At 42.4% G+C, this 12282-nt stretch overlaps 1 protein-coding gene across 1 annotated transcript in view; it reads left to right on the top strand.

Moving 5' to 3' along the window:
• The window catches only part of TANC2 (tetratricopeptide repeat, ankyrin repeat and coiled-coil containing 2), a 308377-nt gene that overhangs the window by 282484 nt on the left and 13611 nt on the right, over positions 1-12282 (top strand). The window contains exons 18-21 of the mRNA XM_024761041.1: positions 5701-5834; positions 7545-7668; positions 11598-11773; positions 12070-12202. Coding sequence (XP_024616809.1) covers positions 5701-5834; positions 7545-7668; positions 11598-11773; positions 12070-12202 — 567 coding nt within the window. The remainder of the gene's footprint in view (positions 1-5700; positions 5835-7544; positions 7669-11597; positions 11774-12069; positions 12203-12282) is intronic.

Raw genomic sequence — 12282 nt, 5'->3', positions numbered from 1 at the left:
CCCCCAAGTCTAAACTGGAACATCTGGAAAAACATTAGTAACCTTTTATGTGTTTACGAAACCAGGGCAGTAAAAACTGTAGAGTCACCACAGATATGTGTCGTGTTTGCCAGGATAAGTAGACCAACATTGAGATGGCCGATTTTAGGGAGAGCATTTTACTAAACAAGAAGGGGGTATGCTTTGGTTAGGGTCAGAATGTTATTAAAAATGAGAAGATGCTTGAATTCACTTAAAATGTATAATTACCTATTGAACTGTGATGTTTCCACACATGGCAGTAATCTTATATAGGTTTCATGGCTTCTTTAACATCGTGTAGAATGGTCCAGAGCTCAGGAATTTGCTTCTCAAACAATCCCTCCCTCTGTCAGAGCCAAAGGGAGCAGATGCCGGGCAGCTGCAGCTTAAGAGCCCATGACAGATTAAAGGAAAATGTGCAGCTGGCAACAGCTGCTGTCTCTGGGGCCCCACCCTGAGGGAAGCCAGAGGACAGACTGAGGGGAAGGGGCTGGCCAGGTCGCCAGCAGTTGTGGAGTGTGCATCCTGAGACCTGGAGCTGCAGGAGAGACATGATGGTTTACATCCCGTCAGCACAGCCTCCCCGGCACAGCCCCTCCGTCCCTCCCAGAGTCTCCTGTTGCCAGGCCACCCGCGTGCAACCCTAACCCTAACTGGGGGGCGCAACAAAAAGTAGTGGCCCGATGGCGTTAGTGGACAGCAATGACAAGGCTAACAATCATAGTGATGAATATCACACACGTCCTAGTGCTGTCCTTGAAAGAATTCCTTAAAAATGTTGAAGAAGGGTGTGAACTAGGTGGAAGACTTCTTTTTATTGATATGAATTTCTTATTAGAATAAAACTTTACAGCCGCAGGACTTTTAAAAGATTTCCTGCTTTAAAGTGTACAATAAAGTTTGTTCCATTAATTTTCTTACATACATACCGTATCTCAAGATTGTAAAAAAAATCAAAGTTTCATGTCAGTTTGCTTGTAGTCAGAATTGTGTTGTGTTTGATTTTATATTTATATGAATTAATTTCAGCATTATCAACATAAGACGTTATTTAAATATGAGTTAGAATGAAATACATTTGTAATATAATTTATAGAGCTATAAAAAGTTATTTGACTTCAGAAAAATTTCTGGGAAATAATATCTTTGCTATGTTAAAAAATGTCCCTACAACTCACCACTAGTGTAGAGTAGACTCTGAGTTGCTTTTCTGTCTATAGTGATGGACTTACCAAGTACACGTTTCTTTTTAACTTACAGCACATAATCATTTAAAATTTATAATGACTCATTGAATTGTGATGTTTCCTCCAATGGCAAAATCTTATACAGGTTTCCCTTGCATAGAGAATGAAGGTCTGTGACCTGCAGCCAGCTGGTTAGGGTCTCGTATCTGCAACCCTGGCCTAAACAACCCAGTTTTTACTTAGGGAAAATATGATGGCAATGATGTTTCCAACAATTTGAATCATTTACTCTATTAAGTCCAAAACACCAGTAACTATAAGAAACTATATAACCATTATTTTATGTGCCATTCCAAAAAAAAACCAGAAAGAAAAACCCTCTGCCTATAAAACTGACACAGTCCTTTATTATCACATCGATTATAAGATGCAACCTGACTTTGAGATGTTAAAAATGCGGAGGGAAGAAAGTACATCTTAGAATCAATGAAATATATCTTAGCATGTAGTGAAATATTTATTGAGATGTAATTTTTACATATCAGATTTTCTAAAAGCAGGTCACTGGAATATCCTGGTTGTCTTCGTCCTCCTTTTATGGCCTTTTTGTCCTTCCAAAGAGCACCTTCCTACATCGAGCTTTCACCGTCTGGCTGACCCCCTCCCATTCTGCAGGGTTTTCACAGATTTCTTATGGAACACAGAAATCTGTATTCCAACGCAGAAGGAAGGCAATTAAGATGACAAGATTCATCAATCCCTCCTCTCCTTTGTCTTACAGCTGTAGAACAGAACCAGCATTAAAAGCTTCTAGCAACTCTGGAGAGCCTGAGCCATCCATGGCCCAAAAGTAGCGAAAATTCAGAAAATAAACAAGATACCATTAATTCATGCCTTCATCATCTTTTGTCTAGATGATTGCAACTACTTCCTAGCTGATCTTGTCTCTGGCCTCACCCTTTTGTGATTTATCTCCCAGACTTCAGCCAGAGTGATCTCTCTAAGCCACAATCTGTCCATGTCACTTTCCTGCTTACCACCCTTCATTGACCACCTGTAACATTAATGTAGCATAAAAAGGGACTTCTCTGGTGGGGCAGTGGTTACGACTCCACGCTTCCAATGCAGGGGGCACAGGTTCGATCCCTGGTCAGGGAACTAAGATCCCACATGCTGTGTGATGCGGCCAAAAATAAAAAGGTAGCATAAAAAGACGTGTCATGATCTCTAGCACCATCTGTTGCCTGTCTTCTCCAGTAGGAGTAAACGTGCCGTTCCCCACCTCAGTGCCTTTATACGCGATCTCCCTGTGCCTAGAATGCCTCCCTGTTGTCGTTGCCTATAAGTCTCCTATTTCTCTTTCAGCATCTGGTTTAGATTGTCATCTCTTCCTGGAGACCTTCTCAGACACTTCTTCCTCTGTGCCACCTCCAGACAACCCCCTGTGGACTTATCTCTGTTGTGCTTATCACACTGTATAGTAATGTATTTGTTTGTCTGTTATCCTTATTCAACCCTGAGTTCCTTGAGAGCCGACAGTATCTGACAAAATAGCTCTATAAATGTTTAACTAATTAATGTTGTTTTGGATAGCGGTGATCAGTATATGTCTTCCCCACCCCCCTCCATCCCATCGGTCTTCCATGACCTGTCTGTGCTGTACACTGTCAAGGTTGAGAAGAGATAAAAGAACCATTTGCTTCTCTGCATTCTATTTAGCATCAGCGTCCCAGCGAAGCCGACTTTGGCTATTTGATCAACTCTGAGCTGTATCCTATCTGTTTCTTCAAGCTCCTTAGCTGTTTCCCTTTGAAAAAGGACCATTTATTTCAAATAATCTCATCAGATGCTGACACGCTAGGGAACGAATTCTGTTACTGGTCTCTTAGGAAGAGAGATTTGGCTCCAAACTGTTAACGTTTGCTCTAAGAATCGGTTTGTTGTTTTACAGAACTGGCTTTGCCTTATTCGTCTCACTTTCAAAAAGTTTTAACGGTTTTTGATAAGAACTATATAAAATCCAGCCAAAGCAACTCCTTGCTCTTGGATTTTGAAAAGTACAGATCCAATTTTCCATAGTTGTGTTGCTCTGAGATGAAGTTGGCCAGCTGTGTTAATGACCATGTCCAGATATCAGCTGGAGATTCCTGCCAAATTACATCATAACCTAAGTAACAGAGATGATACAACAAAGAAAAAGGCCAAATGGAACATTCCCTCTCATATAAACATGTTGTCCAGTGGGTTGAGATGGGCCAGCCCCCAGCAACATGACTCCAGGTTAGAGCAGACAGCATATAAGTTTAGCTTTCAGGATGGGCACTGCTTGTGAATTTTTATCTGTGTTCTGTGAACTAGCATCATTGACGAGAGGCTTGATTCTGAAATACTGTCTGTATTTTCTCCAGAGTGCTATAAATTCTTGCGTGAAAAGGAATGTATTTGCACACACACACACACACACACACACACACACACACACACACCCCACGCCATACACAAGACATTGAAAGGGAGGCTTGCTGCATCCCTGCCCCTTGGTAGCTACTTTAAACTTGGGAGAGTTAGAAATTTTCCAAACCCTTTGTTTTATGTACCAACGAGGTGATTCTTATGGTTCCTAACAAGTGTCTAACCCAGTCAAGTTCTTTCTTTTTCCCCAGCTTGACTGAGATATAATTGACATACAACATTGTGTAAGTTTAATGTATACAATGTGATGATTGCCAGTCAAATTCTTAAGCTACTCTTGTGTTCTGACCCAAGAACTAAAGCTGTTTTTTTTTTTCCTGAATTATTAGAAATGTGAACTTGGAAAAGAGGGAAAATCACTTTGATTTAAAGAACAAGAGACAAACTTCTCAGTCAAGTGAACAGTCAATACTTGTAACTTATCCATTCGGAACTTGGAAATGACCCTCACCTCAGATAGGATGAAGCCTCTGCCCTTCTGTGAGAACAGGATGGAAATGCCTATGTTAAGAGTTCCAAAAAATAAAATGAAAAATACACATAAGACAAGGCCTAGATACATCTAGTTTAAGATCTTCTAAAATTGCCAAATTTTCCTTCATAAGCCCCTTCTATCCTTGAAGAAGGAAAAGATTACTTTGAAGGTTTATATCAGTGGAAATTACAGGTAGTTTTAGTTTTGCATATGAGTCAGTTGTGGGTAAATTTGGCCAAGCTCAAAGACAAAATGCCTTAATTTGCACTTAAATGAAGAAAATCACAAGTGACCATTTGATTTGATTTTCAGTTGCTTCCCTGATTAGATACCAACATTTGCAAACTGAAATATCTGCACCTGCCATGTATTATCTTCCTCTGGTTTGTCATTGGAGTAGGTGGCCACAGCAAAGGAAGGACCTGCTGACTACCACATCTGTTTTTCAAGTCTGTGTGGGGAAAAAGGTCTCCATACTCTTTCTTTAAAAGCATAACTCCTGCCATTTTCTAACAGTGTTTACCATCTTCCCTACCTTCGTCCATTTAAAACACTGAGTGTACACATTTGAGATCCCTGGTTAAGAAACAAATACATATTTGTTCAAATATGAACTTAGTAGAAAGTATATTGACAAATTCCTCTTACTGCTATTGAAACAGTACTCAAAAGGATGAAATAAGCACTCTTAGAATCCTGTGTATCAGAGATCATAAACAATGGACAGTAGCACAGAAGGAAGAATGTTTATGTTTCTTCCTGCTGTGTGTCCTTTATCCTCGCTATAGCTGTGCTTTATCTGTGACTCCATTATCCTGTATTCAGAAGAAAAGAGCCTTTGTCACACTCCTCTCATCTTTAAGACTATTACTTTGAACAGTTTTGACCCTCCTATGAAAATGGTCACCCATGTACTAGAAACTTCTGTCCCAACTGATGAAAAAAAAGAAAACTGGCCCAAGGCTCTTAGACTGCAATTTCCTTTTTTTCTTTTTCTTTTTTTTTTTACATTTTTAAATATATTTTTATTGTAAATACTCCCTTAAAAGCAATCCAGGAAACTGTCATTTAAGAAATCAACAAAATTAAGACTGCAATTTCTGACTGGTTCTCTGAGTTTAAGGGCCCAGGAGTAGAAATTGGCCAGAGGTGGTTCCTAGCTAACTCTAAAAGACGGTAGTCTGCAAAGACCCTTCTCTCTGCATTCTTACCCATGCACATACCAGTAAAAGGTTTGTAGCTGGGACGAGGTACCAAAAAAGAGAGGGATTAAAAGCAGAGAAGATAGTCTGGGTAGGAAACATGAAACCAAGTAAGTTTGCTCAAAGGTGATTTTTTCAATAAAATTATTATAATTGTCTCCATATATGTAAGTCCTTTTATTTTTCTTCGAAAATTTCCTTCATGGCAGAAGTAGCCAAAATCATCATTCTTGGAGATAAAGTAGCAATTACATTCATCAAACACAGGTGTGCTGCCCTGCTTACCCTAGAGGGCTGGAGAAGGCAAGACCCCCTGTGCTCATTCTGTGCTCTCTGCCCTTAGCCCTGACAGCTGCAGCCGGAAGGGGCAAACTGGAGGTGTGTCGACTACTCCTGGAACAAGGGGCAGCAGTGGCCCAGCCAAACCGCCGAGGGGCAGTGCCCTTATTCAGCACCGTTCGCCAAGGCCACTGGCAGGTAAGCATGTAGCTACTTTCGGTGCCCCAGGCAGGGGTGAGTTCTGGGTGGGAACTTTTTTTTTTTTAACATCTTTATTGGAGTATAATTGCTTTACAATGGTGTGTTAGTTTCTGCTTTATAACAAAGTGAATCAGTTATACATATACATATATCCCCATATCTCCTCCCTCTTGCATCTCCCTCCCTCCCACCCTCCCTATCCCATCCCTCTAGGTGGTCACAAACGACCTAGCTGATCTCCCTGTTCTATGCGGCTGCTTCCCACTAGCTATCTATTTTATGTTTGGTAGTGTATATATGTCCGTGCCACTCTCTCACTTTGTCACAGCTTACCCTTCCCCCTCCCCATATCCTCAAGTCCATGCTCTAGTAGGTCTGTGTCTTTATTCCCATCTTACCCCTAGGTTCTTCATGACCCTTTTTTTTTTTTTCCTTAGATTCCATATATATGTGTTAGCATACAGTATTTGTTTTTCTCTTTCTGACTTACTTCACTCTGTATGACAGACTCTAGGTCCATCCACCTCACTACAAATAACTCAATTTCGTTTCTTTTTATGGCTGAGTAATATTCCATTGTATATATGTGCCACATCTTCTTTATCCATTCATCTGTTGATGGACACTTAGGTTGCTTCCATGTCCTGGCTATTGTAAATAGAGCTGCAATGAACATTGTGGTACATGACTCTTTTTGAATTATGGTTTTCTCAGGGTATATGCCCAGTACTGGGATTGCTGGGTCATATGGTAGTTCTATTTTTAGTTTTTTAAGGAACCTCCATACTGTTCTCCATAGTGGCTGTATCAGTTTACATTCCTGGGTGGGAACTTCTCAAGCAGAGGAAAAAAATCACAAAATTTGGGTTATCCAGCAGTCACTGGGTTTGAAGACTTGGGCCTCTGTTATTAATATTCTGGTTAATTGAGAATACATCAGAAAATTAACATTCATACATTCTGTATGATACAGATCATTCCCGATGATCTATATCATATAGAAGCACTAGCTACTTTTGGCCTGGTGGTACAGCAACCTCCTTCTCACACTTCACAACATCCCCAGGGTCTCTGGAAGGTTCAAACCTCAACAGATCCCTGCTAACCACTTACAGCAGGTGTGCCTCAGACTTGCAAAAAGAAAATGTGGTATTTGTAAATTCTAGTTATGTGATCTTTCCAGATGTTTGGATTCTGGATAGATGCTAATTTATATATTTAGGATGGAAAAAAAGAAGTATATTGGTTATAATCTTTGAAAATGTTTAAGTAGGAAAAAAGTCCTAGGAGCCAAACAGTGCTAAAGAGTTATCAGAGGCTGTATTCTGTATTTACTGTATTCTGCTCAGTTGTAAATATTCACTGCAGGCAGGTTTGCAACCCCTGGAGGCCAGTAAAATGGCACTGACATAGGTGTTGGCACTTCCATCATGGGGTTGTTTAGTCTACATCTTGGCCTTTGTCATCTTGAATTCTTTTTTACTGAGTGGCTGAGTCAGACGTTTAGAGTTGAGTTCTTCTCATTTGGCTGTCCCTGAGACAGTCAGAGATCGAATCCCATGGTACTAGACCACGCAGGGGGTTCTTGCAGTGGAAAGTTTCTTTAGAGGTGACTAGCGGGGAGTCCTCACAGTGTGGGGGAGGGCGTGCGGGTGTCTGCTCAGCAGCGCTTCCTGGCTGATGGGTCCCTGCTTCTCTGCACTGCAGATTGTTGATCTTTTACTCACCCACGGAGCTGATGTCAACATGGCGGACAAGCAGGGCCGTACTCCCCTGATGATGGCAGCTTCCGAAGGCCACCTGGGAACTGTGGACTTTCTCCTTGCTCAAGGTCAGTCCTCCAATGCCAGAGCTTGATGATCAGTGCCCATAACAACCCAAGGAACTCACGATTTCCAGGGATGGATTCCAAGAGGAGTTGAGAACGGCTATTCTCAAGCCAGTTGGTTAGAAAATGAAAGTCCGTCTCCTCTCTTCTCATATACAGTGGGACCCTTCTAATTCTGACATTCTCTATTTCTTTATGGCTTGAGGGGTTTTTGGTATCCTAATCAAATTTACATAATCTAAGCTCTTTAATCTCCCAAATTTGATTTTTTTTAATGTACACTCAGTAAATGTTCATCTTCCAGGGGTCGTATTTTGACTTGATCAATTGTTTTGTAAGCCTGCACAACTAATATTTTTCTTGTATCCTAAGGAGGCAAATGGAAGTTGAAATGATTGTTGACCATGGGACCCTATTTGAGGAATCAGGGTATTATTACCCTCCTATTGTAATAAATTCCTCTTGACATTTACCAACATTCATATATTCCTGGTGAATGGGAAATAAGTTAAAGGAGATTGTGGTCATATTATCCAAAGCATTCCCTTCAATGGCTCCGACCTCAGTCATCTATACAGAATAGTCGTGAGTGACGGGGGAACGAACCTCTGTAGTAGAAAAGCTCCAGTCACTGGTGACTCTGCAGTACCATCTAGTGGAGCTCGAGCATTTGCATCAAGCAGGAGGTGGTGTGACTGTGACCAGCTTTTACTCCATTCCAGCAAGCCTCCCCTATGAGTAAACGGGATCTTCTCATCTATAATTAATATCCACAGGTGCACACACTTCAAGAAAAACAAGCTCCTGCAAATCGTGCCCAGGCTGGAGCAGCTGAAGGGTAGTTGATTTAGGAAGAAGACAAGGTTTCTTCTTCTAAGATTTCAAACTACAACTCAGTCAGAGACTTACTGGATCTTTAGCTCTCTCCTGCAAAGATTTGTTTCCACAACCTTAGACTCACAAAACTGGGTCAGAATCAGAGAACTGTTTTCCCCGTGTACAGAGTGGTTCTTTCTTCCCCAATACAAGCCACCAAACAAACCTGGTTTCATGGTATCTATCCTTCTGCTAAGAGGGGGCTGGAGGAGCAAGGGAGATACGCCTAGCTTCTCAGGATAAAACATGGCAGGAGTAAATGTCCCAGAACAACCTGAGTCTACTGGAAAAGGCAGGACCCCTTCACCACAGATAAGCTGTAGATGACTGCACACAGTCTGCCGTGAGCCCGTAGAAGCTCCTCAGACACAGATCCCAGACATGTGTTCCCTTTACGCTGCAGGCATTCTGGTCTCCGGTCTTGTTACCGTTTCATTCTTTCACACTTAAATCAGAGTTTCTCTCAATCAACAAATCCTACCCAAGTTTATTTAGCCTACGTTATCCGCAAAACACTATGCTAGGAACTGAGTGATTTTTTAAAATAAATACACTACAATCCATGTCTTCAAAGGGTCTGTAATCTGGCAAGGAGGGGATAAAACAAAGATAAGGAACTACCTTAAAAAGCAGAGAATCCTAAGTGCTCTGATGATAAAGGTATTTGAGTTAGAACAGGACAGACTTTGAAATTTGAATGGGAAAAATGTTCTATATTCAGGGAGAGGACGTAATGTAAATGAAAGGTCAGAGAAGAGAAACAGTACACAACAGGTTTGGGGAAATATGCAAGTTGTCCAGTGACGTACACGAGGACTGTTGGGAAATAAAATTGGAAATGTATGTGGAAAGGAATTGAAAAGGAGCAGATTAAAAGAGTTCGGACTTATCTGAAGGCAGTAGGGAGCCTTTCAAGATTTTTAAAAAGGGAATCAGTGCCAGAGTTGCACTTTAAAAAAAGAAAAAAGAAAAATCACTTTGGCAGTAGTGTGAATAGTAGAGCTGATGAAGGGATTATAGTGGACCTGGGGATCAATTAGGAAGCCATTGTCATTGAGTAGATGAGAGGTAATGCCGAATCCAGGTGCAGTAGCTGTTAGAACAGGAGGGCCAAGTGCAAAATAGATTTTGGATATAAGGGTTGATTACATGCAGGTCGTAAGGACAGATGAGTTGACGGTAACTCCAAAGTTCTAAAATGGATGTTTGGGAGAACTGTGATTCTGTTAACTGTCTGGAGAAGAAAAGAGAGAAGAGGAAGATTTCAAATTGAATTTTCAGAGGAAATTGAATACCTGGTTTTTTTTCATATGTATCTCCTTTTAATTTCTTAAATTCCAGCTTCCCTTATCTTTGTAAAATCAATTTATCTGTAACATACATCCAGAACCTTCTTATCCTGCTTTTTCCACCCCTGAAGACTCTGTCCAGGAAATTTATAGATGTTGCATCTGAGAAAACTCCTTAGATTCTGTCCCATATTCAGGTTCATTCCATGTTAGAGTCAGTGTTTTAGTTGCAAACTACACCATTGTGAAAAGATAACCCACTACATGGATGGCTCTCCTCAGGGTTAGAAGTATCGTACTTTCCAACCCTCCATCCTGTTACGGGAAGCCACAAAGTCTGGTTGTCTGACCTCTAGGGATACAGAGGTGATAGGCCACATATCTGCTGAGTAGCCCCAGAGCCTGGCTGTGGCAGGTCCTGAGCTTGATCTGACATCTGAATCCTGTCCGGCTGAGGACGCAGCCTGGAAAACGTACTGTGTGTGCAGTAAGTTGATCTCTAATTTAGTTAGTGCGCATGTCATGCCAACTGTGTGGAAAGAGTCATCTTAGGTACTCTTCAAAACTAGCAAGGGAACGACAGGCTCTTTGCCATCCAAGAGCTTACAGTCTAGGCTGAGAACCAAACGTATATTGAAGTTTAGACTAATTACAAAAACAGTATGTCAAGTGTGCTTGCTCCTCACAGGTGAAAATAGAAATGTTGAAGGGAAGAAGATGCAGAATATAAAATAGGCTAAAAGAGTGGGGGTGGGGTTGTTGAAGGCTGACTAGTTTAATTAAACTCCTGATTTCTTTCCTGGCCTGGGCTCAGTCTCTTCCCATGAGTCCGTTTTCCTCCCATTCTAAGGCGGGAGAAGGTGTCCTGGTACTATCATCAATGATAAACCTGTTCTGAGCTCCTTATTTTATGAGAACCTCTCAAGGAGCTTATACCATTAGAAATCGAAGATTTTTGCCAAGTTCAGAAAACATGCACTGAGAATTTATTACAAATAAGTGGGATACATTAAAAAAAAGATTAATAACAGAATAAGGTGACATATGTCAAGCAGGTTCAAGATGAGGTAACAGTGAATGCGAGAAGCTTTTTGGAGACAGGGAGGGTTTTTTTTTGTTTTTTGGGGTTTTTTTTTTTTGCGGTATGCGGGCCTCTCACTGTTGTGGCCTCTCCCGTTGCGGAGCACAGGCTCCGGATGCGCAGGCTCAGCGGCCATGGCTCACGGGCCCAGCCACTCTGTGGCATGTGGGATCCTCCCGGACCAGGGCACGAACCCGTGTCCCCTGCATCGGGAGGCGGACTCTCAACCACTGTGCCACCAGGGAAGCCCCGACAGGGAGGTTTGAGATGGTTCCTAGAGAACAGGTAGAAGTGAGGTAAGTCATGGGGAGATAAAAGGTATCCACACATGGGGGCAGCATGACCGGAAGTGCGGATACAGGAGTACTTGTGGGAGATTCTAGAGGTGGTGAGCACATCCATTTGGGGCAGTTGAGGATTCTCACAGAGGAGTAATGAAACTTAAGGATAAACAGTAGGCTTGGGGAGAGATTATGTACAACCCAGGATAGGCTGCCCTGTCAAAGAACTGGACTCTTGTACTGACAGCTTGTGGGAGCAGTTTTGTTAACAGTTTTATCAAAAGACAACTCATATCCCAGAAACATAAGCTGTGCTTTGGCCGAGTGTACACCTTAAATACCAGCTTTCCCTCCTGCTGTGAATTTTCACGTTTCCTCAGCCCTGTATTATGCCTGCTCTTGTAGGTGCCTCCATTGCACTAATGGACAAAGAAGGATTGACAGCCCTCAGCTGGGCTTGTTTGAAGGGTCATCTCTCAGTAGTACGTTCTCTGGTGGATAATGGAGCCGCCACAGACCATGCTGACAAGAATGGCCGCACCCCACTGGATCTGGCAGCTTTCTATGGTGATGCTGAGGTGGTGAGTGCCTTTAACCAAGCCTCAGGGTGGTAAGAATAGGGAAGGTTCTCTATCCACATTGTTATCTGGGGTTGGTGATTCCTGATATAAAGTTCTCAGATCTGTACTTGCTCCAGGGCGGGAACATTGAAAACACCATTAAAGACCAGGAGCATAGGTCTGGCCTGGAATACCATGACTGTCCAGCCTGGCTCAAACCAGTAGTTGGATAAAGGGCAGGCAGCAGCCAGAGCCCTGAGTGGAGCAGTGTGAGCCGTCACACCTGCGTTAACTGCGCTGCTTCGTCCATGTCCTAGGTCCAGTTCCTGGTGGATCACGGGGCCATGATTGAGCACGTTGACTACAGCGGAATGCGCCCTTTGGACAGGGCAGTGGGGTGCCGGAACACTTCTGTTGTTGTCACTCTTCTGAAGAAAGGAGCCAAGATAGGTAGGAAAAAGGAAGAAGGTGCTGGCCATCTGTGCCCAGGGGCCAGACTGGTCCGGTGGTCTGGCTGCCCTGGGTGTGTG

The sequence above is a fragment of the Neophocaena asiaeorientalis genome, unplaced genomic scaffold (genome assembly GCF_003031525.2).
Source record: "Neophocaena asiaeorientalis asiaeorientalis breed wild unplaced genomic scaffold, Neophocaena_asiaeorientalis_V1.1 scaffold30, whole genome shotgun sequence".
NCBI lineage: Eukaryota > Metazoa > Chordata > Mammalia > Artiodactyla > Phocoenidae > Neophocaena > Neophocaena asiaeorientalis.
Note: the sequence above shows the minus strand (reverse complement) of the source record. Positions and strands in the feature narration are given on the sequence as shown.